The sequence below is a fragment of the Caretta caretta genome, chromosome 2, assembly GCF_965140235.1.
Source record: "Caretta caretta isolate rCarCar2 chromosome 2, rCarCar1.hap1, whole genome shotgun sequence".
NCBI lineage: Eukaryota > Metazoa > Chordata > Testudines > Cheloniidae > Caretta > Caretta caretta.
Window position 1 is genome coordinate 3,539,236 of NC_134207.1, and position 25,223 is coordinate 3,564,458.

Below are 25,223 nucleotides of genomic sequence, written 5' to 3' on the forward strand. Positions count from 1 at the left end.
GTGCACCCCCCCCAGCCCCACCTCACCCCGGAGAGACACCGTCTAGTTACATAGTCCTTGACCTTTGCTAAAATGGGTAACGGTAGGGGGAGGGCAGCAGATAGGGACCAAAGGTGGTGCCCCACCCCGCTGCCCAGTACCCATCCCCCCCCAGCCCTAAACACACAGCATGGGTGTATTTCGCATAGGCCTCGCCCCTGAATGGAGGTTACTTTCCATCACTGACCCTTCCCCTGCACCACTCTCCAGGCTGCTGCGATAAGCACATTCTGTGCCCTGCCAGTCAAACGCTGACTTGCCCATCTCTGACCCCAGCTGCCTCTGCAGCCTTTCCTGCAGCCGCTGCCTGTGCAGGTGTGGGGGGCCGGCGACGTCAGCTACAGGCTGCAGAGAAGTGGTGGAGGTGCCCCTTTGTTGAGGGGTGGAGGGTGTGTCAGCAGAGGAGCTAAGGGTTGAATGACCCCTGGTAAGGTCCCTCTCACCTCCAGAAGTGGGGGCCCTCCAGAGCAGGGCAGCGGCAGGTTGGCAGGGAAGCTTGCCCTCCCAACATCCAGCCTATGCCTGTTTGTAAGAGGCCTGCAGGCTTTCAGTTAGCCAACTTTCAATGGCATGAAAATCCAGTTACAGCCATTAGCATACGTTACGCATGTCCCTGTACAGAGTGCTCTTGATACAGAGCGCGGGGTCAGTTAGGAGATACAAAAGGTCCATTGGAGGGCCAGTTCTGAAATCAGTTCTACACACGTACTTTTAAGCTACCAGAGCAGCTGCAAACTTAGTGGATTTAAAATTTAAAAAAAAACAGAGAGGAGTGTTATAGATTCCAAGGCTAGAGGGGACCAAACAAGCATCTGACCTCCTGTATAACACAGGCCAGAAAACTGCCAGCTGGGAGTGCAGGACTGTGCTGGTACCTCATCTGGATTTGGGAGCTTCTCCCACGCACATACCCAAGCATCCCCTAACCTTTCCTCATACCAAGGTGCAAAGTAGCGTAACCCAGTCTGTCCCACTTGAAAACAATGGCTGGCTGTGGAGGTTGGCTTTTGGGTTTAGTTTATGCTGATAAAAACCAAAGGGGTGGGATATGCAAAGGCACCGAGCTTCTCAGTAGGTCAAGGACTAATCAGGGCTTCTCACTCTCCCAGGTGCCTTTGAAGAGATCACTCCACATGCCCAAATCCCCCACCCTGCAGTGCCCCACCGCCCCCAGCAGCTCCCAGGGAGACAGGCAGAGTCTTGCAACTCTGCTCACACAGCAGGAAGGGAAGGGCCAAGAGGTGAAGTCAGGCACTTTAAAAGACACTCTTTATTAGTGTGAATATAAAACCCAGATATGGTCCCAGATGGAAGAGGGGAAACAAAGATTTCAGATGGTCAGTGGAAATAGAACAGCACTGAAGACACTCCAAAGGCATTGGAACGTATAGTGAGCAACAGACAATTGTTAGCGAGGGGAAACACAACAACAGTCAAAGCTCGGATGTAAATACAGTTACTTTTTACACACACTATGGTACGTTGGGAGGGGCATTCTACCTCCTCTGCACCATCTAAATGTATGGAAAGCATCCCACCCATTCCTGAATGGGCCAAACGTTGCCACCTCCCAAGATGGTTATTGAATATCCAGTGGGAACTGAACGTGTCTATTCACAGCCCATGTCTGAGAAAAGTCCAGCTGTACCCAGTCTGCCCTCCCCCTGTACCGGGGGTGAGAGGCAGGGCTGGGGCAGGAAATGTGCTCAGATGTTGTACAATTTTGCAAAATGAGTAGAACACCATAGTGGAGTTAGCCCTGAAAAGTGAGAAGACAAGCCCCTGGCACACAGGGCTGGTGACTCGCCTCCCTAAGTCAGAGAGGTGCGTTTGCTTGGGGCAGGTCTAGGGGACTGAACCTTAAAAGGGACATTTATATACAGTCAACTGGATAATCGCCCAAAGCCTCTTCCTCCCAGCAAGCTTGGGAGCCACCCTCAGGCTCTGTTTTCTCGCCCAGCCTCCTTTGGGCACAGCCCACGGCGTATCCTCTCCACTTCTGAAAAGCAGGTACCTCGCCAGATGGGATCTGCAGAGGAGTCCCCAGTGTAAGTGGGAGCCCCAGTTCCCTGCACTGGGTTAACTGGGACTAGAATCACGACACAGCCATTAGATGAAGGTCCCTCATGGGAGCTCCTGGGATCTGCAGTGAGGTGAATGGAATACAGGAGCTACGGCACACAGAGCCATGGCATGCAGGGCTCCCCGGCTTTGCTCTGGTGGCTGTTGTGACGTTCCATTTCCCTGCGGGTCAGTGACTGACGTTCCTGCCCTCGCAGGCTCATTTGCATCGGATAATCTCCTCCGTGGCCAGGCGCATGATTTTATTGAAGTCAAAGTGGATGTATTTCCTCCAGAACCTGCGGTCTCGTCCATAGACCTGGGCAGGGTAACATGGGCTCCCTGTTCAGAGAGAGAAAAAGCCCCGGTCAGCTGCTGAGCCCATCACCCGCCTGTCATTCAGTGGCAGTGCCTAACTCGAGACAGAAGAGTGGTCAAAGCTTTCACACAAGCGACCTCGACATTAACAGCAGCTGAGCATATGTGGCTGGGCCTAGGCATTCAGAGGCCGGATTCCCTGCTCCATTACACCAGGGTCACCTTCTTGAGTTCCATGGAATTACCCCTGTGTCAAACAGGCCCACAGAGCTCTAGGAGACTGTAACCTTGTTCACACAATGACAACGTCCCTGGACAGGTCATCTAAGGGGACTGCACCCAGGTCATCTGCCTCTAAAAGCATGAGCCTCTATTGAGCTAAAAGGCCTGTGTCTGTTAGTTCAAAGGCAGTAGCAGATTCCTAAACCTATATGTGGTGTGGCTACTGGAGGCAGACAGAGCCAAGCTATCAACAGGGGGTCCTGTGCAGGAGGAGGGAGGTATGTCTACTATTTTTTATCATCATCATCATCATATGCCCCGCAGTTCACCTGTTTGATATTATCCTGCCAGGCAGCAAGGAGTTAAATCAGAGGAGGCTGTTAGGGGGGAACCAAGAGGAAACCAAACAATGGTGAAGGTAAGGTACAGTCCCACAGATCACTAAGGGTCCTCCAGCAAACAGCGGGGATGCAATTAATTGGGGAATACCCCTGGCCTGGCTCCAAGCAGGCTGGTAGAGTTTATTCTTCCCAGGCCTGAACTCAGGAGCAAAGGGATACTGAGCAGCTGGAGGATGCTGGGTCTAGAGAAGGAAGGGGAGTGGAGTGAGTTGCTGGGGCTGCCAGTGAGCGCTGACAGGGATGCAGCAAGCAGGCTGGCTCCCCACCCAGAGAAGGGGGGAACTTACCAAGCTGGCAAGGAAAGATGAAGATCAAGGTCAGGGGAAACATGCTCACAGGCCGTTCTTGTTCTTACCCTTCGCTCTGCATTTTCTGGCCCTTTGGAGTGCATTCATGAGACTATGCTTGGGACAAGCTGGTTTTGTCTCTCTAATCAGCTGCTGCCAAAGGCCCCTGAAGGAAAAGGGCTTGCAGGTGCCAAACAAGCTGGGCCACTTGAGTTAACATCAGTGGTGGCCAGGGTCCTGCAGCTCAGATGCTCCGTCAGAGAGATGCAAGACTGTGTGATTCCTCCCAGAAAGAGGGGAAGGTAGCATCACCTGTCCTCAAAGGGGCCAAAAAGCACAGCTTGCCCTGTAACCATGACAGGTACACACTCTCTGTGGCTGGGGAAGCCCACCCTGAGCATCAGAGGTCCCCTGCAGCTCAAATCCCGCATGGATTGCTAGAGTAGGGGTAACACTCCACTCCCTTGGACTGAGGGGTTGCATACCATTTCACAATAAAAGACAAGGACAGCAGCAGGAGCAGGTCCCAAAAGAAGCCTTCAGTTTCCAAGCCAGCCCCTTTCACCATGGCCATGGTTACAAACACATTTTAAGGAGGGTTAAGGTGAGATCTGTGCAGCGGTTACAGAGATCAGGCAGAAAATGCCTAGTATTATGGAAAGTCATATTACATAAGTAGCAAAAGGCAGATAGGATTCCAGTCTTGCGCTCGGCTTGCCTTACCAATGCCATGAAATATCCTGGCAATAGCTCTGCCAGAGAATTTCTCATCCTGGCGGATGGACAGGAAATTCCGGATGTCCGAGCGGATTTGCCCTTCCCACTCCCGCAGCTACAGAGAAAACATTTGAAATTCGTTAGGCTTTGGGGGGAAAATAAGCCAGGTTCCATCTTGGTCTCCGCAGAAGGTTCCTTCTCTCTACAGCCTCGTAGTGTTGGGAGAGACCATTTCTTGATCAGACAAATCCAAAAAACAGGGCTGATGAGCACTCACAACCCACTTCACACCAAGGGATAAAATTAACTGGGACCAAATCAGTGAGCTGTGGTCTCATCCTGTGCTTGGATTTAGGCCATGTCCACACGAGCAAGCTGACAGCGGCACCTCTGTAAGATCTCTCGTGTAGCTGCTCTATGCCGGCGGGAGAGAGCTCTCCCATCCACATCATTAAACCACCCCCAATGAGCGGCAGTTGCTACATTGGCGAGAGAAGCTCTCCCGCCGACATAGCCCTTATGCACCCGACCACTTATGCCGGCGAAACTTATGTCGCCAAGGGGGCTGGTTTTTTTCCACACCCCTGAGCAACATACCCTTTTGCCAACAGATGGTCGTGTAGGCCTTAGATAGTTTTCTTTTGGTTACAGAATAGGGACACACGATAAAAGCCGTATTTCAAAATACAGTGCAATACAGAAACCTGGATTAGACATTGTTGTCCATCTAACACACTGGCTCTCAACCTTTCCAGAGTACTGGCCCCCTTTCAGGAGTCTGATTTGTCTTGCGTACCCCCAAGTTTCACCTCACTTAAAAACTACTTGCTTACAAAAAATCAGACATAAAAATATGAAAGTGTCACAGCACATTGTTACTGAAAAATTGCTGACTTTCTTATTTTTATTGATATAAAATAGATCAGTTGGAATATAAATATTGTATTTACATGTCAGTGTATAGTAAATAGAGCAGTATAATCCAGTCATTGTCTGTATGAAAGTTTAGTTTACATTGAATTCACTACATAGTGTTTTTATGTAGCCTGTTGTAAAACTAGGCAAATATCTAGATGAGTTCATGTACCCCCTGGAAGACCTGTGTACCCCCCAGGGGTACATGAACCCCTGGTTGACAACCACTGATCTAACAGACCCTCAGATTATGGAATCAGGGGAAAATCCTCTAATTTACTTTTCAGCATCATGGCTGATCACTTTTGCTCTCTTCTGTTTGAAGAGTGAAACCAAAAAGTGATCAGTTTCACTTTTTTTTCTGATCACTTTCACTTACTGGTTGTCTAGTACAAGGGTGCTGCAGGGAGAGTGTTTAAACAGGGAGTGCAGGGAGACTTTTTAAATGAGAAAAAAAAAGGGAAAACAAAAAAGTTATGGAAATATTTCTACTCCCATCTGATCCAGTAAAATCCTTACCAAGATACCCTTTTAAATTTGTATTTGGGACACTTTGAAGATGAAAAGTGTAAAGTACTAATTTTGAAGTGCCAATGACATCAATGGAACCAGGACTGGCCCTCACATGTTGCTAACAAGTCCTAAATTTAAAGGTGCAGAATAATTTGATAGCATCCCTTTAAACTTCTAAAAGCAAAGTGCAACGAAGGAAAACACACACACCCCCACCCACCCCCACCGGGCAAAGTGCTTCCATACTTTAGTAAAAGAGAAGGGTCTCAAATCCAGTCACAGAATGTTCACCAAAATGGCAGCGCCAACGGTTTTAAAGCCAGAGTGAGGCAAGTGTTTCCTAGATTCATTCGCTTGCTCTCTCACATACACACCCCCTCACCCCTTTCAAAGCTTGACATCCTTTAATCCAGGAGGACCCAGTACTGCCATGGATTTTGATCCACTCAGAGCATGCGTGCGCACACACACACAGTCCATCCCATCCCACCCAGTACAACCATACACTATACAGACAGCCTTTCTAATGCAACAGCTGACACCACATCTACTGTCTACATGCCATGGTTTCAGGGGTATCAGAAATGCCAGCCTGCAAGTGGCTCAGATGGGCTCAAAACTAGATACCAACAAAAGGAAGTAAACAAAGGAGTTTGCTCACTTTCATGTTACTGAGATCTTCTGCCTCCTCTTCTTCCCTGCGCATTAGCTCGGTCTCGTCCAGCACAGGTTTCTTCTCAAAATAGTCCATTAACAAGGCCTTCAGCTGGGAGCTCCTCTCCTTGTCCACACGCTCCGAATACAGGGTGCTGGCTTGGCAGGCCACACTGCCCAGGAAAAGGTGTGTTAGTGTTAAATCGTGCACCACTAGATCTTAGAGTGCAGGATAACTGGAGAAGTGAGTGGGATAAGCCACAGGGAAGGAGGAAGAGCAAGAAGGGACAGGATCCCAAGGGAAGGTGATGCGTATAGAGCAGGACAACCATATTCTGTCCCTACCCTAGAGTTCTAATCTGTTCCGTGCAGGTTCTTCTCCTGCCCTGGAGAATATCTAAGTATCTGGCAATCACGTCCGGAGTGATGGGATTTGTATCTCCCCTGCGTGGTTCGTTTTCTCATCCTCTCCCCAGGGGAGGAGCATGCATGCAGGGAGCAGTTTGTTTGGTAGGGCTTGGAGTTGGAATGGCCACACTGCTTTGTGTTTATGTCAGAGATGGCAGACCAGTGGAGGGGGCAAGTTCTTTGCTCCTGTGTGAGCACCGCCACTGGCCCCGGTCACTTCAGGATCTGGGTCACAATTATGCCCCTCATTTTCAAAAGCTCTCCATGGACTTCCCCAGCCACCCTCACGGACCTTCCGTCTCTGCTCCCCACCCCAGCCAAGCAGCACCAGCCTCCTCGCTGCCCCACGCACTGTCTGACCTGCTGACAGATTGCCTGCGTTTCGCCCTGTACCACTGCTGACTAACTCATTGTTCCCACTCCGCTTCCATAGTCTTATCACCAGCACATATTGCAGTAACTCCCGGGGCCTCCCTCAGCGTGGAAGGGAGGGTGGAGGTAAGAGGCATGAGGTGAAACCTCTTTGTGGAGGCTTTAACTGGAACTGACTGTCCGGGGTGTGCAGAGTGGGGCTGGGTTCCCCACAGCTGCCCATGCTCACCTCTGGAAGGCCCTGAAGCAGGCTTGGAGCTGGCAGAGAGTGGTCGTTTCCCGTGTCGTCACCCGGTGGTGCAGGAAGTTGCACACAGAGTCCATTTCCTGGTCTGTGAGGTCTCCGTAGGAGCGCAGGTGAAAGGACAGGTCGCTGAACTCCACCAGGACACCGCTCTTCCCAGTGCCATGGCAACCTGGCAACAAGGCGGGGGAGGGGCTCTTTATGGGAACTGACTCAGGATCACTAGATGACACACGCACAGCAAGAGGGGGAGCACTGGTACAATCTCACCGCAGGGGACACAAGAGAATCACTGAACACAGGGCTCCGAGCAGGGCCAGAAAATGGTACATGAGCTCTGGGCTTTGCCCCGAGTGCCCAAGAGGGCCAATCCCACAGACACCCGTGGCACTTTTAGAGCCCCTGCCCACTGGAGATGCTACAGAACTCATGTGGACTGCAGGAGGAGGGGGGATTTTATCTTTCCACCATAGCTCTCTCTGGGGCTCCCTTCCCCAGCTCTGCCCCTACTCCCCGGTGCCCCGGAGAAGCAGTCTCAGCGCAAGAGCCTCAGCACCTTTCTGTAGCTGTGTGTTCCATTGGAGCTGGCGCAGGGCTCGCTTCACCGGCAGAACCTCCCAGCCCATGGAGTCACTGAGTGCGATCACGTCGAACTCCACAGAGCTGGCGTGCGTGTGATCCACCCCTGCCAGACGCTCCCGGGCCAGACACACTGCGATGGGCGGGGAGCTGAGAGCAGAAGGAGAGAAAAAGCCGAGGATGCAGATGCTGAGAACCCAGAGACAAAAATCAAAGCCAGCAGCAGTAACATGGGAACTGGGGAGGGGAGAAGGGGACTAGCGCAGGGAGCCAGGAACTCCTCCAAATTAGATCTACCTCTGACACAGACTCCCTCTGCAGCCTTGGGCCTGTCTCTTTGCAACCATTGCCTACCGCTCTGCAAAGTTGTGAGGATCAATGAGGTAAGATATGCAAAGCTCCGTGTATCTTTATTAGTGTCAGGTTTGCTGCACTGGCCCCCCACATCGGTGTCTGTATGCCGCTGCCAGCTGACCCCTGGAACTGCAGAGGTAGGTGGGAGACAGCCAGCCCAGAGGCTCCTGGCCAGCTGTGCAATGCTGCCTGTAGAAGGCACTGGGTTCCAGGAGGCACCTGTTTACGCACTGGGCACAGGATCCAACTCCTTTATCTGAGCACTGTTATTCAGCCCCTTGTGAGCCCAGCTGCTGTACTCCCTGGCCAGTGGTGTAGTGACCAACCTGGCAGCCTGCACTGAATCAGGCAGTCACTCCTGCAGGCAGCAAGCATCCAGGATGAGTGCAGCCCTGCCATCCCACTCCCTCTGGGCGTCCAACAGTACTGAATATAACTCCTAGCACAGCAGTGCAGTGCAAGGAGCCTTTCAGAGGAGAGCTTGAATCTATTGCCCCCTCTGCTCCCCGAAACACCCCCCTACGGCACCACAAAGCAGCCCCACCTTTGTGGGGCACTTCGCTGTTCCTTAGCCAGAGGACGCACAGTGGAAGAGCCCTACCCAGCTGTGCTAGTCTATTACCCCGCCAGTGCAGAGCGTCTGCCAGCCCAGTCTCCAGGGCGTGGGCCTGTCTCTCTCTCAGCATCCCAGGAGATGCGCTCTCTATCCTATTCCTCATAGCTCCTCCCGGCAACGTTCCAGATTTCCTCCCACGAGTCCTACTTATCCATCCTTCAACCTCTTCGCCCCCCTCCTCCAGGTGCCAGCTCCCGCAGTGCTTGCTGGCAAGAACATCCCCCAGCTGACCTCCTCCCTACCAAGTGCAGTCACAGCTCTGGTTTGAGTAGCCCTTCCCAGTAAGGAGATGCCCAGAAGCAGATGGAACTGTTTCGAAGCTGGGTCTGAGCTGATGAAGGCATTTCCCACAGAGTTCGCACATCCCGAGAGGTCTCTCCATTCCCCGCATGGAAGGGCTCCGATTTCATCACTCCCCATGCCACGCAGTGACTCTCACCTTTTTGCGGTTGCCCTGAGCTGCTGGGGGCCCCCGTAACACACCACCCGGCAGGAGGAGAAAGTGGGGTGCAGCAGCTCCACCCAGCACTGTGGATGCAGCTCCAGGTAACACAGCAGGGTCTCGATGCCTGTAGCAGAAGAGAGGAGACATGCGCCAATCACGGAGCGTTCTGGTGGGACTGGCATGAGCTGCAGTCACCTCTCAGAGCCCCACTTCGAAGAGCCAGGCTTTTGGTTTCTCTATGTCCGCACGCTATGGCCCACCTCCCCCCGGGTGCAGCCTAGCCTCCCATGCCACCTGCTTACTGCCCCACACAGGACCTGCGACTGCCCTCCATCTGGCTTGCTCAAGAGCAGGGCATGGTGGGACATGAGCCGCCCCCTCTATATTAAAGGGGAGGAGCTGCACGAGTCTACATTCTCTATGCACAAGGCACATCTATGCACATCCCTCAGGCTCACAGCAAGCTCGGGAGCAGCCCCAGCCTGGCTGGATGGTAATGATAGGATACAGAGGGACCCTGACAAATTAGAGGATTGGGCCAAAAGAAATCTGATGAGGTTCAACAAGGACAAGTGCAGAGTCCCGCACTTAGGGACCAAGTGGCTAGGCAGCAGTTCTGCAGAAAAGGACCGAGGGGTTACAGTGGACGAGAAGCTGGATATGAGTCAACAGTGTGCCCTTGTTGCCAAGAAGGCCAATGGCTTTTTGGGATGTATAAGTAGAAGCATTGCCAGCAGATCAAAGGACGTGATTGTTCCCCTCTATTTGACACTGGTGAGGCCTCATCTGGAGTACTGTGTCCAGTTTTGGGCCCCACACTACAAGAAGGAGATGAAAAATTGGAACGCGTCCAGCGGAGGGCAACAAAAATGATTAGGGGGCTGGAACACATGACTTATGAGGAGAGGCTGAGGGAACTGGGATTATTTAGTCCGCAGAAGAGAAGAATGAGGGGGGATTTGATAGCTGCTTTCAACTACCTGAAAGGGGGTTCCAAAGGGGATGGATCTAGACTGTTCTCAGTGGTAACAGATGACAGAACGAGGAGTAATGGTCTCAAGTTGCAGTGGGGGAGGTTTAGGTTGGATATTAGGAAAAACTTTTTCACTAGGAGGGTGGTGAAGCAGTGGAATGCGTTACCTAGGGAGGTGGTGGAATCTCCATCCTTAGAGGTTTTTAAGGTCAGGCTTGACAAAGCCCTGGCTGGGATGATTTAGTTGGGGATTGGTCCTGCTTTGAGCAGGGGGTTGGACTAGATGACCTCCTGAGGTCCCTTCCAACCCTGATATTCTATGGGCAATTTTCAAACACCAGACACAACGGCTGCCTCTCCCCGTCCCCTGATGTACCCGTCGCGCCTCGCCAAGTTTGTGAGAAGGAAAGGGGAACAGATACAGCAGCAAGGCCTGGCCTGACCTATAATGGAAGACAGGGTCAGCCCTACCGGATCAGGCCACGTCCCAGCCAGCCCCGCCATGATCAGTCTGCTCTGCCACCAGCACAAGACGTTGCACAAAGGCAAACAAGCCCACACTATCCCGGCCAGAAGCCCCGTCCTGCCCACAGAGCTGAGGGGAGAAAGAATCCTTTCCAGATCGCCACGCCAGGAAGCGGCGTGAGCCTCACCTTCCTCTCGGATGTCCAGGGATTCCACCGTCTGCTGCACGGGGATGGCACGCTCGTGTTTGTAACACACGCGCTGCTGCCCACTCATCCTGTCATCCCGACATGCCTGCTCCTTACCGGCTCCCACGAGCTCCATCAGCTCAGCGTCCAACACCTCGCCCCCCTGCAGGGAAACAACGCCGAGCCCGTCTCAGGCAGGAGGTACCAGAGGCGAGCAGCTGGGGCTGGAGGCCTCCTTCCTCCCTTAGAGCCCACACATGACAAGCTCCCAAACAAGGTGCCCCACCTGGCTGGGACATGGGCTGCAGCTCTGCCCCAACCCACTTCTAACCAGGTTCAGATGGACCCTTGATTTTAAGCTGAACGGGCAGCCTGACGTGCCCCTTGATCTCCAGAAAAGGTGCAGCCCAGGGGAGCTGCCCTACCGCTGCCCCATGTACCATCCCAGGCCTGCATGTCAACATGATCCCAATGCATAGGGTGACCAAATGTCCCGTTTTTATAGGGACAGTCCTGTTTTTTGGGACTTTTTCTTATATAGGTGCCTATTACCCCCCACCCCCTGTCCCGTTTTTTCACAGTTGCTATCTGGTCACCCTACTGATGTATCGTCTCCAGGGGCCAGAGAGAAGGTTACTCTCTGAACCTGCCATCAGACAAATGGTAAGGGGGCAGGCCAATCAGATCAAGATGGAGCATGGCATGCTGGGACCTGTAGGCCCCACAGACTGCACTGCTGTATTAAAGGAGAGAGGGCAGCCCAGGCCCTGCGTTGGCCACCCTGGCGCTCAGGGCTCGTTCCTCACCCTGCTGAGGTCCTGTTGTTTGCGGTGAAGCTCCAGGCACTTACAGCGAGAGAAAACCTTCTGCACTAGCTTCTTAATGGTGAAAAAATCCACGGTGTCAGCGTAGATGTGTCGCCTGAGCTCATGCAGATCCCCGCCCTGGGGAGGACAAGGAGCCGGGGAACGTGGGGTGAACAGTGAGACACACACAAAGGTGAGAGAGCAGCCCCTGCCACGCACGCTGAGCCTGGAGCTTCCCAGCTGCTGGTGGGGAAAATGAGGCCGAGAATTGACGCCTGCTTGGGACTCGCTGAGACGGAGGCTGGGCAGCGAGGAACAAGGCAGTAGGACGTTTCGCTGTCAGTCCTTGTGGTGGGAGGGAAGAATCTGGATGTGGGGCAGGTTTCCTCCTCACTCTGGACTCAGTACTGGTCCAAGCCTGTGACTGGCTCCATCAGCGCAGGGCTTCAGGGCCAAGGACTGGTTGTGCCAATCCTTGAGCACCCTATAAGCCCTAGAGAGCCCCGGCTATTGGATTCACTGGGGGCACGAGAGCCATTCACCTTCCTATAATGGCTGCAGCATCCAGCTACTCAGCAGACTAAGCAGGGGCGTCAGTCAGGCTGGGATTTCGACTGGCTGCAGCAGAGGTGGCTGGTGGGATGCCCTGGCTCTTGGCTTAGCCCCCACCCCTCCGGCAGCAATTACCTCCGGATCCAAGAAGAGATGGCAATGCGCTGGCTTCCCGTCCCGTCCCGCCCGCCCAATCTCCTGCACGTAGCTCTCAAAGTTCTTGGGCATGTTGTAGTGCACGATCCCACGCACGTCGGACTTGTCTAGCCCCATGCCAAAGGCCACCGTGGCCACCACGATCCGCAGCTGGCCGCACATGAAGTTGTTCTGGACCCGGCGGCGCTCGGTGGCACACATGCCACCGTGGTAGGAATCGGCGACCCACTTCAGAGGGCACCGGATGCTTTTCTTAGCTACGCCACAGACATGGAGAGAGAAGAGAGACCACCACTGAATGATCATTAGCACCGATATTGGGCTTCTCATTCTCAGAGAACCCTGCAAGCGGTCACTAATTCATCAGAGGTGGAAACGAGCAACAGACAAAGCATTTAGGAAACACCCCCCACCGGTTAGTCGCCCCCTCGATGGGTAGCAGCGACATCATCTGCTCCAGATCAGCAGGTGACCAATTCCCATTCGTTCTCCCGAGAGGGTTTCTAAGATGGAGCTTTAAGCCTCAATTTTAAGCGATTCAGTCTTTGCTCCTCATTTACGGTCTGTAGCTGAGATTTGGGTGTGGCTGAGCCAGAGCTCCCGGCTGCAGGGGTGGGATTGGTTCAAGCTGCAGCCAAGGAACAGAGTCAAAAGCCTGAGCAGGCCAACAGGCCAGCCAGCAGGAGTCCTTGGACAAAGCGCCCTTCCTGACATCACTCACGTGGCATCCCCTGAGGTGGTTTAGCCCTCCCGGCCACCACACCCTGCCATGTTTGCTAGGATGGTCTGTAACGGGGGAAGCAAAGCCCATGCATCTGAAGCTCACAGAAGGCATTTCCCTGCCCCGCCAGGATGGGTGCTTGGTGTGGGGGAGGGGAAGTGAACTTCTCCTTCCTCTGAAGAAGTGTCAGGTATTTGCACTGTCAGAGGCTCGCTGCTGGACTGAAGGGCCCAGTGGTCTGAGCCAGCATGGAAAGCCCTGTGTGTCTTCGACTACTCCCTCCAGACGGCAATTCCATCCCTAACACGCTGCGTCCCAGTGGCCTCTGCTCCAGTGTACATCCGTTCACAGATGCCCAAGGCTGGTGCACAGTCTAATCTCAGGGGAGGGGCTGGATCGTGCTTCGCTCTCGGTGCTGCAGGAAAGCCCAGCGACGACCTTTTCTTACCCTTGGCTTTCTTCCTCTTCCCAGCACTATCGTCATGGTGCTGCTCCTCAGCAGTCATGGACTCCCTGAGCGTCACGCCCTGGAGGCGCGTGCGGATCAGTGCCGCAATCCGGGCTGTCTCCTCTCGCCGTGTGCAGTAAACAATGACCGAGTCCAGGCCCCCAAACCTCTCTCCCTGCAGCAACGAGACCAGGGCCTGGAACCAGACAAGGAGAGAATGAGTCTCTTCTCTACAGATGCTTCACTCTCAAGGAGCTTCTCAAGGCAACTCACTCCTCTCACAGGGCCAGAAAAGCCCACACCTGAGCTTACGAGCCCCCCAAAGGCAGGAACACTGACCTGCTCCCATAGACAACTCCCCAACCCACTCCTGGTGAATTCCACTCCCTGCACAGCATAGAACGAATACGTGGGGATCCCAGAGAAAGCATGGCACCCCAACAGATCCCAAAGCGAGGCTAAGAGACACATGGATCATTTCATGCACCCTCAGAGAGCAGCCACTTGTGGAGGAGACATGCACGGCAGCCGTCTAACAGCTCCCAAGAACGCTACGCAACCACTGAGGTCAGAAAGGGATTAATCCTGTACTGACCTGAAACCACAGGGGGAATTTAACTTGATCCCCGGAGCTTGGATTTAGAGAGATGGCAGAAAGCTTCTCTAGTCCTTCAACGACCATGCGAGTCTCTTCCAAGTTCCCGGAAAGCCCTGCTCCCCCTCCCTACCTGATCCTTGTCCCTGTCCGTCGAGACCGAAAGGTGCAGGTTTGGGGGAACAGCAGCAGAGCGCACGGCTATCCCTTCCTCCTCCTGGATACCCAAGTGATGGGCCACATCCTGCGCTGTGGCTAGCGTGGCCGTGGCCGTAAGGCCCAGAAGGCAGCGCACCCCTAGGCGATCCCGAAGAACCTGCAGGGAGAAGAGCCGTCACTCCCTAACGCCAGGGGCTGGCATTTCCCGGCCGAGAGACAGTGGTGTGCTACATGTGGGGTACAGCTCTCTGGAGAATCCCAATCCCCCCCACACCCCAACATCACACCACAGCTCAGGGCAGGAAGCGAGGACGGTGCCTCAAGAGGCAAGTGGAACACAGGGGATCAGAATGCAGTTACCCAGGAGGGAATTAGCAGCCAGGAGTTTGGTCTGACAGCTCATCTCAGAGACTGCGACCCTAGAACCCCTTTCCTGGCACCACGTCTCATTGCTGCTGCTAACACAGAGACAGCAGGCGTGTGAGTCTTTATAGCCCTGGCCATCTCCCCGCAGGCAGACATGTCACGCCACGCTGGTGCCAGGAAGCTCTGGCCAGATCCCCCCCCCCCCCGTACCTTACAGAGCCGCAGGTAGCATGGGCGGAAGTTGTGGGACCACTCGGAGACACAGTGTGCTTCATCGATACAGGCAAACGCCACGGGGGGGAGCTGGTCGGCAGAGGGGAGACAGCTAGATCCCACCCTGCCTCCGCCCACCAGGGCCTCCGGGGAGAGCAACAGCACATGCACCTTCCCTCCCTTCACCTGCAAACACGCACAGCATCAGGAAGGAGGGGTTACCCCCGTAAGAATTACACATACCCAGCCCCGCCCCCAGAAACACACACACCGGGGGGGTGTGGAAGGGGAGAGAAAGGAGGGGAGCTGGGTGGCCCATGGGATTGGATAAATCTCAGCCCCTCCAACCCAGCCCTCCTGGGGGCCAGAAGGTCTTTCCCATCCACTGGCTGCTCGGTGTGAGAGGAGCTGGGCGCTCTCAGCTCAGATGCCTGCACCTCAAAAGACACCAACACAATTAGTACCAACTGGTCACTGTAATGGCCTCTTCAGGTTCTCCCGGCCCTCCCACTCCCCATCCCTACTGACGTGGGGTGGGAGGCGTGCAGGGTACCTGTTCTCCACAGCTGCCCATCCAGCTCCCCATACCAGCCAGAAATGCATGCCCGATCAGCACTCATCAGAACAGCCCCAGGGCTGTCTACACACGCTCCGGAACATGGTCAGGTGCGTATTTAAATCGGAATCGCTCCATATGTGGCCAAGCACTGCCCTAGGGCGAGCCCAACCCTGACAGCAGTGGGTATTTCCCACCAGTTCCCATTAGCCGGCACACGAGTGGTCTCCGCCCCATCAGTTAGACCAGATCCACACCCAGCGTCTCAGAGCAGCACTCCTTAGGAAGGGACAGGGCGCCGCACGTAGCAGGCCTGCACCCCAAGCCAAGTGACAATGCCCTGGGCTTCTTATACCCTTCCGAGGAGGGTGGGCAGCCAGTCCAGGATCTGAGAGCAGGCTCAGATTCGCAGCTCCTACGGAGGGTCCCATCACCCCAGGCAACTCACCCTTTCTATAGCAGCCTCTCGCTGGCTCTTCGACATGTTGGAGTGAATGCAGACTGCCTTCAGGTGAGGGGGAAGCCCTGAAACCTGGGAATGAAGTGCATTACACGCACACATCAATGGACAGGGCTCCTCCAGGGACAGAGCTCCTCTGCCACTCAGTCTGGGGGCCTGGCTACAGAATCAATATCCAGCAGCCCAGGGCTCCATTGCAATCCTTGTCAGAGGCTTCCAAGATGTCCTGCCTGGCACATCAGAAAGAACAGGGCCCTGAGCAGAGCAGAGAATTCCCAGCAACCCCCTGGAAACAGGAGGGATCTTGAGATGGGAAATATTTATCCCCAAAAGTACCACCCCTGGGGGGTGAAGGGCCCCAACAGCAGAGTGTAAAAAGAGAGAGTAAAAGGGGGATGAGGGAGTGGATGAAGAAAGGACAGAATCGGGCCCAATCCGGCTTCTACTCAAGTCAATGATCCGGCTTCTACTCAAGTCAATTGGGCCCCGAGTGCTTCCCCTGAAGGGACAGGGGCGAGGGAGAAGGCCCAAGGGAAGGAGCCCCAGTGCAGCCAGGCTGCGATCAAAGCCACGTCCCATTTACCTGGTCATCCATCAGCGACACGAGTGGGGAGATCACCAGGGTGATGCACTTGGACCGCTTGCCATACAAGTACGCAGGGAGCTGGTAGCACAGCGACTTCCCCATCCCCGTCGACAGGACGACCAGCGTGGACAGACCTGGCTCAGAAACAGCAGCAGCAGAGTCAGCGGCCACGATCCTTGGAATCCCCCGGAGGAGTCAGCGTGGGAAGGGGGCAGAGAGATGTGGTGGGCGCTGGTGCCTTCCCCCGCAGCCCTGGCTCATTTCAGCACTGGCGGTCTGGGGGGAAAGTGCTCTCGGGGCTAAACCCTCATTAGGCAAGTGTTAGACCAGCCCTCAGGTGCCATGAATGACCGTTCCTGAGTGGGTGGGGATGGGCAGGAAGGATCTACTTCAGGATAAGACAGACAGGTTACCTGAGAGAATCCTCATGACAGCCACCTCCTGGCCCGGGCGGAAGGCACTGTATCCCAGCTCAGACAGAGCTCGAAACACCTCCTGTGGAGTCTCTGCACAGCACGGAGACACACATGCAGTCAGGAAAGGGCCCGCAGTGGAGTTCAAGGCCCTGCCAGTTGCAAAGCCCAAGGGAGGACTAGGCCAACGGTGCACACAGGCAAGGAGCTGCTAGCACAGAGAACAGGGGAATGGTGTCAAGTCTCCTGGGTTCTAGTTGAGCTTTGGGAAGGCAGGTAGACTAGTGGTTACAGGAAGGGGAACTGGGAGTCAGGACTCCTGGGTTCTATTTCTAGCTCTGGGAGCAACGCCTGGTCTATTGCTTAAAACGGGACGACGAGTCCGATTTTATTCTCAGCCAAAGCCGTTCTCCCGAAGGGGAGCACGGGCATGAGCAGAATGCGAAGGCCCCTCATTGGCATGCGCCCACGTTCCCCTCCAAAGCGGCAGTGCCCTTCCTAGAGAGACCTGCAGCACCAGGGGCCCTGGGAGAGCAACCTGCTCAGTGCAGAATGCAGATTCCACACCACGGGGCTGGTGCCTGTGGCAAAGCAATGCAGGTTTGTCTGCCCAGCTGCACGAGCAAGGCCCAGTGCATCCAACACGAGTCCAGCACATACTCACCATAATCCCGTTCCCTAGCACGGCTGCCTTTCACGGCTCTTACCTCGCACCTTCCCATCCTGCCCCAGCCCATAGAGAGGCTCCATTGGTGGGGGTGGAGCAGGTGGCTCATACACAGGCCTCTGCATGTGCAGGTCGAACTCCCCCTCGCCAGCCCTCTCGGGCCCGGCTTGGCCGCTTCTGCTCTCAGCTGGAGATGGAAAGGAACAAGCCAATGGAACCCAGGCTAGGTTTATACGGCACTTGGCTGAGAGGAGATCCAAGGTGCTGGCGACTCCACCTGTGGCTCTTTCCCCGGGGTCAGTACAGACCCAGTGCCGGACAAGCCGCTTGCACTCACACTAGCTACAGCCCAGAGGTTCTGACCCCTTCTGGTCGTTAAAGACTCTCCATGAGTTGGGATATTAACCCCAGCGTCCTGGTCAAATACAAACCTAGGGAATTATCTTCTACCTTCTTCAATTCCCTCGGTGGTTTTAACTAGATGCAGGATTCTCCTTCACTTCCTGTCCTAGCCTGCTGAGTGGTGTGGCTGTGTGCTGGTAAACAGCTGTTATGTTCCACCCCAGAGGGGGATGCAAGGATGCGTCTCTCCGACACTCAGTGTTTGCAGGGCACTTTATGTAGCGCCTTTGATCCAGAGATCCTAAACATTTGTCATCACCACCCTCCTGGTCAGGCCTCAGCCCAGGGCAGGGATAGACAGAGCACATGGTTCTAGTGAGCAACCTGCTCCTGGCCAGAGATGAGCCACTTCCATCTTCGCTCACCATGCTAGGCCCTGCCGCTGCGTTTGATACCACTGATCACCAGATACACCTGTCTGGCCTCCAAAAGGCTGCAGGGGTGACTAGAAACACCCCAACCTGGCTCAGGCCCCTCCTCTCCAACCAACTCCAGAGAGTCGTTGTGGGTCTCCACTCCAAAGCCCTCGCCCCCTAAGTCCCACAAGGCCCATCCTCATCCCCATGTTATTCAGCACCTGTAGGGAGCCAGGGAGATGGCCAGGGCTAACGGCCAGCAGGACACAGATGACACCCAGCTCTGCTGACCTTGCACCCAACCAAGACTGAAGGGCCTTGTAGGAAGTAGGACAGAGTTTCCGAAATTTTCCTCCGTGGCATCCCTCACTGTTGAGGGCATTTTCCTTCAGACTGAGTCAGCCTCAGGGTCATTTAGGTCTCCTCCACACTGTTGGATACTCAGACAGCCATGGAGACATACTTCCATCTGCAGTCAGGCAGAAGTCTGCGCCCCCTTCTCTAGCCTAGAGCTGGCCATCCAGCAATTCATGGCCTGGCTTGATGATTGCAACCCAAATCTAGGAAGGAAACCACAAAGCCTGAAAAGGCTCAGATGGGTACAGAATGCAACAGTCTCTCTGTGGCCGCACAGGTCACCTTGAACACATCTCTCTGGCATTGCACTCTGCACTGGCTCCCCACAGAACCCAAGAAATTTGCCTATGCCATCCAAGAGATAACTCTCCCTCAGCAACTGTGGCCTCCACCAACAGCTCCGCCCCACTGGGGCAACAGAACTACCAGCCACTGGAGAGTCTCAGGAGTGCAGGAGGCAGAACTTTCCTGGGAGCTGGGCCTAGACTGGAACTGGCTTCCTCAGGAGATATGAGACCAGGGCTTCACCACGCTCAGGACTCAGTGAGAGACTCATTGCTTCAGTGTAGCTTTCCTGTAACAATGTCTTGACATACATACAGCATAGCCACACATGCAAACATATACCACCAAAGACAAAGAAAACCTATAAAGCAATCGAGCTGTTTCCTCTACAGTCTGGGATGGAAAACATGAAAGAGACTTCTTCTTTTCCACTCTTTGGGAGGCCTTTAGTGGTGGGAGTTATAAGCACCTGGATGGACAGAGACAATCCTCTTTCATGCTCTGTTGTAAAGAACTCTTACAGCAAGGTCTTTTGTATTCAGAATTAATGAGAGCTCCCCCTCCGGGCTGCCAGCCACTCAGATAACAATAACCCAGTCTGTATTGTGGCTAGAAGTTATGCTTGGACTTAAGCATCAGAAAATTCTAAAACCATAGGGGCATCATCACATGCTGAAACTTCATCACACGGAGCATATCAGCTCCAATACAAACACCACAGCTTTTGTGTAGAGGGAAAGGGGGATGCTTTTGTTGTCTGTGTGATGCACTTTGCTAAGAGCTGGCCGTATGCAGAGAAGGGCCTTTTGTTCTCAGAGCTGCTGCAAGAAAGTTCGAAGGAGACACACACAGAGCACTCTCCTGGAGACTCTGCTGTTATTCTTCCTTGCTTTCTTTCATCTACAAGACAAGTCAGCCTGGACATTCGTGCAGGGTTTGCTCTTTGGAAGCCAAACAAGAGTGAGTTGAACAGGGCTATGGCACCCTTTAGTGGGCAGGATGGAGTAATTAACACTTTACAAATCAAATGGGTCTTGCGGAAGATACAAACTGCACCCCACGTCTAAGCAGAGACAGGATGGAAGTGGCTGCAGCTTCCTTAAGCTGCTGAGCCTAGCACTAGCTGCAGTACGGAGCTAGATCAATGTGCGAAGCAGGCTGCACAGCAGGGGTGAAGAGAAGGAGTGATGGTAACAGAGCAGGAGCTAGCTTCAAGGGATGTTCTCAGCTGCTGAGGCCCACTGCAGACAGAAGAGGGGCGCACCAACATTCTTCTGCCTCGTCTCTCCCCTCTAGCTCGGACCATTTCGTATTGATTGGTGTATTGGCACAGCACCAGGGGCCACAGGCACTGATCAGAACCCCGCTGCGCGAAGCGCTCTACAAACACATGTACTGGATTCGGATGAGCTAGCGTTACAATACGTACAAGAGACCCGCTGTCTGAGAGCCAAGCCCTGGCAGGACCCCCACTGAGGATTTTGGCTGACGGCTCGCCCTAGGGTCTTCAAAATTTCATTGCACTGAGAAGGGAGCAGATCCAGGCATCTGCTTCCTCACAAGCACATAGCAGAAAGGCCCAGTCCAGGACTAGAAAGAGTTAGAGAGAAAAACCCTTTGTTTTTGTAGGGTTGCAACCATGTTTGTTTGCTCCTCCAAAATACTTCGCAGTCTAGTTCAATTAAAAAAAGAGAGACCGCAAAGTTTACCAGCAGGTGACAGTCCAGACTGCTGTTATTTCCACAAAAGGTCACATTTTCACCCATCCAGGACTGTGCTCCCTTTAACATGAACCCTTCTAAGCTCCCATCTCAGCTTTCCTTCTACAGATGCAGCTACAAAACTGTATACAAGTACTTAACCTTCCAGCTAGTCACGGATAGCGCTGCTACTCCACGACCAGCCTCTAGGAGCCACTGGAGAGCAAGGCAGACGTGCCCCCGCCATTAAGCGAAGCCAGCCCTCCTGACTTACCCAGGGAGCAAACCAAGGAACAATTAACATCTGCGCCATTAGAGTCTCACCTGAGATCTTGCTGTAAGCCGTGTTAGTCATCCGGGCCACTTCTTCCAGAGTGGGCAATGGCGTCTCCTCTTCAATAGCTTCGCTGTTTTCCTCCAGCTGTGGGTCAACAGCTGGAGCTAGCCCTGCAAGGCAGGAAGAGTCTCACTCCTACAGGCGTGGCAGTCATGGGAGGGAGGGGATTCTGAAGGCCAGGGCCTCTCTGTCCCAGCATGTAAATTTGCCAGCCCTGAACAGACGCAGCACTTAGAGCCAACTGCGTACCCATTGCAAAGCAACACTCAGAAGCCTGATCGCTACATGCAACACCTTTCACACCAATGCTTTAAAGAAACAAAACTGATACATGTCCTAATGGAGGCATAGGTCATCGCTGGTCATTGTGTTTGTCACTTGGGAACTGGCCCAAGGTCCAGGATCTGCTATATTCAATCCTACGCTAATGGCTAGACTACAGGACCAAAGCAAGTTTTAAGCTGCTTATGGCTGATCAGGTTGTGGGACACCATAAGAACAGCCATACTGGGTCAGACCAAAGGTCCAGCTATCCCAGTATCCTGTCTTCTGACAGTGGTCAATGCCAGGTGCCCCAGAGGGAATGAACAGAACAGGGAATCATCAAGTTATTCATCCCCTGTCATCCATTCCCAGCTTCTGGCAAACAGAGGCTAGGGATACCATCCTTGCCCATCCTAGCTAATAGCCATTGACGGACCTATCCTCCATGAACTTATCTAGTTCTTTTTTGAACCCTGTTATAGTCTTGGCCTTCACAACATCCTCTGGCAAGGAGTTCCACAGGTTGACTGTGCATTGTGTGAAAAAAATACTTCCTTTTGTTTGTTTTAAACCTGCTGCCTATTAATTTCATTGAGTGGCCCCTGGTTCTTGTGTTATGAAAAGGAGTAAATAACACTTCCTTCTTTACTTTCTCCACACCAGTTATGATTTTATAGACTATCATATCTCCTCTTAGCCATCTCTTTTCCAAGCTGAAATGCCCCAGTTTTATTAATCTCTCCTCATACGGAAGCCATTCCATACCCCTAATCATTTTTGTTGCCCTTTTCTGAACCTTTTCCAAGTCCAGTATATCTTTTTTGAGATGGGGTCACCACATCTGTACGCAGTATTCAAGATGTGGGCGAACCATGAATCTATATAGCAGCAATAGGATATTTTCCTGTCTTATTATCTATCCCTTTCTTAATGATTCCCAACAGTCTGTTCCCTTTTTTGACTGCCGCTACACATTGAGTGGATGTTTTCAGAGAACTATACACAGTGACTCCAAGATTTCTTTCTTGAGTGGTAACAGCTAATTTAGACCCCATCATTTTATATGTATAGTTGGAATTATGTTTTCCAATGTGCATTACTTTGCATTTATCAACACTGAATTTCATCTGCCATTTTGTTGCCCAGTCACCCAGTTTTGAAAGATCCTTTTGTAGCTCTTCGCAGTCTGCCTGGGACTTAACTATCTTGAGTAGTTTTGTATCATCAGCAAATTTTGCCATCTCACTATTTACCCCCTTTTTCAGATCATTTATGAACATGTTAAATAGGACTGGGTCCAGTACAGACCCCTGGGGGACACCACTATTTACTTCTTTCCATTCTGAAAACTGATAATTTATTCCTACCCTTTGTTTCCTATCTTTTAACCAGTTACCAATCCATGAGAGAACCTTCCCTCTTATCCCACGACAGCTTACTTTGCTTAAGTGCCTTTGGGAAGGGACCTTGTCAAAGGCTTTCTGAAAATCTAAATACACTATGCCCACTGCATCCCCCTTGTCCACATGCTCGTTGACCCCCTCAGAGAATTCCAGTAGACTGGTGAGGCACGATTTCTCTTTACAACCACCATGTTGACTCTTCCCCAACATATTATGTTCATCTATGTGTCTGACAATTTTGTTCTTTATTATAGTTTCAAACAGTTTGCCCAGTACTGAAGTCAAGTTTACTGGCCTGTAATTGCCGGGGTCTCCCCTGGAGCCCTTTTTAAAAACTGATGTCACATTAGCTATCCTCCAGTCATTTGGTACAGAAGCTGATTTAAATGATAGATTACAGACTAGTTAGTAGTCCTGCAATTTCACATTTGTGTTCCTTCAGAACTCTTGGGTGAATACTATCTGGTCCTTGCAACTTATTACTGTTTAGTTTTTCAATTTGTTCCAAATTCTCCTCTAATGACACCTCAATCTGGGGCAGTTCCTCAGATTTGTCACCTAAAAGCAATGGCTCAGGTTTGGGAATCTCCCTCACATCCTCCACCATGAAGACCGATGCAAAGAATTCATTTAGTTTCTCCACAACGGCCTTATTGTCCTTGAGTGCTCCTTTAGTATCTAGATCATCCCCTGGCCCCACTGGTTGTTGAGCAGGCTTCGTGCTTGTGATGTACTTAAAAATGTTTTTGCTGTTACTTTTTGAGTCTTTGGCTAGCTGTTCTTCAAATTCTTTTTTGGCCTTCCTCATTATATTTTTACACTTCATTTGCCAGAGTTTATGCTTCGTTCTATTTTCCTCACTAGGATTTAACTTCCACTTTTTAAAGGATGCCTTTTTGCCTCTCACTGCTTCTTTTCCTTTCTTGTTTAGCCATGGTGGCTCTTTTTTGGTTCTCTATGTTTTTTATAATTTGGGGTATACATTTAAGTTGAGCCTCTATTATGGTGTTTTTAAAAAGTTTCCATGCAGCTTGCAAGGATTTCACTTTTTGTGCTGTACCTTTTAATTTCTGTTTAACTAACCTCCTCATTTTTGTGTAGTGCCCCCTTCTGAAATTAAATGCTACAGTGTTGGGCCGCTGTGGTGTTTTCCCCGCCACAGGGATGTTAAATTTAATTGTATCATGGTCACTATTACCAAGGGGTCCAGCTAGATTCACCTCTTGGACCTGATCCTGTGCTCCACTTAGATCAAGAATTGACTCTCCTCTTGTGGCTACCAGGACTAGCTGCTCCAAGAAGCAGTCATTTAAGGTGTCAAGAAACTTTTTCTCTGCATCCCATCCTGAGGTGACATGTACCCAGTCAATATGGGGATAGTTGAAATCCTCCATTATTATTGAGTTTTTTATTTTCATAGCCTCTCTAATCTCCCTGAGCATTTCGCAGTCACTATCACCATTCTGATCAGGTGGTCTGTAATATATCCCTAGTGCTATATTCTTATTATTCAAGCATGGAATTACTATCCATAGAGATTCTATGGTACAGTTTGGTTCATTTAAGATTTTTACTTGATTTGACTTTACGCTTTCTTTCACATATAGTGCCCCTCCCATACCAGCATAACCTGTTCTATCCTTCCAATATATTTTGGACGCAGTAATACCAGGGTACAATTGATTATCCTCATTCCACCAAGTTTCTGTGATGCCTATTATCTCAATATCCCCATTTAATACGAGGCACTCTAGTTCACCCATCTTAGTATTTAGACTTCTAGCGCTGGTATAGAAGCACATTAAGAACTTGTCACTTTTTAGCTGTCTGCCATTACATGATGTAACTGAATGGGACTTTTTTTCATTTGACTGTTTCTCATCAGATCCTACCTGTATTTTATCATTTTCCATCCTCTCCTCCTTACTAGGGCATAAAGAATCTCCATTAATAGATCCTCCCCGAAGGTATGTCCAAACCACATGCACCTCTGCACCTGTTGGCTTTTCCCCCAGCCCTTAGTTTAAAAACTGTTCTACGACCTTGTTAATTTTAAGCACCAGCAATCTGGTTCCATTTTGGTTTAGGTGGAGCCCATCGTTCCTGTATAGGCTCCCCCTTTCCCAAAAGTTTCCCCAGTTCCTTATAAATCTGAACCCCTCCTCCCTACACCATCGTCTCACCCATGCATTGAGACCCTGCAGCTCTGCCTGTCTAACTGGCCCTGCACGTGGAACTGGGAGAATCTCAGAGAATGCTACCATGGAGGTCCTGGACTTCAACCTCTTACCTAGCATCCTAAATTTGGCCTCCAGGATCTCTCTCCTATCCTTCCCTATGTCACTGGTTCTTATATGTACCACGACCAGCAGCTCCTCCCCAGCACTACACATAAACCTATCTAGATGTCTTGAGAGATCCGCAACCTTCACACCAGGCAGGCAAGTCATCGTGCAGGTCTCCCGGTCCTCGCAAACCCAGCTATCTATGTTTCTAATGATCGAATCGCCCATTACTAATACCAGTCTCTGCCTAATAACTGGAGTTCCCTCCCCTGGAGAGGTATCCTCAGTGCGAGAGGATACCACGGCATGATCTGGAAGGAGGGTCTCAACTATGGGGTCATTTCATAGAATCATAGAATATCAGG

At 52.1% G+C, this 25,223-nt stretch overlaps 1 protein-coding gene across 2 annotated transcripts in view; it reads right to left on the minus strand.

Annotated features, from left to right (window-relative positions):
• Positions 1–1,294: 1,294 nt before the first annotated feature.
• RECQL4 (RecQ like helicase 4) overlaps positions 1,295–25,223 on the minus strand; it is a 45,395-nt gene continuing 21,466 nt past the window's right edge. For both annotated transcript variants that reach the window (XM_075124873.1, XM_048841856.2), the window contains 17 exons: positions 20,894–21,016; positions 17,510–17,656; positions 16,803–16,895; positions 16,387–16,523; positions 15,792–15,875; positions 14,785–14,973; positions 14,183–14,365; positions 13,455–13,650; positions 12,265–12,542; positions 11,578–11,715; positions 10,772–10,934; positions 9,140–9,269; positions 7,708–7,880; positions 7,137–7,323; positions 6,135–6,300; positions 4,052–4,160; positions 1,295–2,442 (listed from right to left, as the gene is read on the minus strand). In XM_075124873.1, coding sequence (XP_074980974.1) covers positions 2,321–2,442; positions 4,052–4,160; positions 6,135–6,300; positions 7,137–7,323; positions 7,708–7,880; positions 9,140–9,269; positions 10,772–10,934; positions 11,578–11,715; positions 12,265–12,542; positions 13,455–13,650; positions 14,183–14,365; positions 14,785–14,973; positions 15,792–15,875; positions 16,387–16,523; positions 16,803–16,895; positions 17,510–17,656; positions 20,894–21,016 — 2,618 coding nt within the window. In that variant the 3' untranslated portion in view covers positions 1,295–2,320. The remainder of the gene's footprint in view (positions 2,443–4,051; positions 4,161–6,134; positions 6,301–7,136; positions 7,324–7,707; positions 7,881–9,139; positions 9,270–10,771; positions 10,935–11,577; positions 11,716–12,264; positions 12,543–13,454; positions 13,651–14,182; positions 14,366–14,784; positions 14,974–15,791; positions 15,876–16,386; positions 16,524–16,802; positions 16,896–17,509; positions 17,657–20,893; positions 21,017–25,223) is intronic.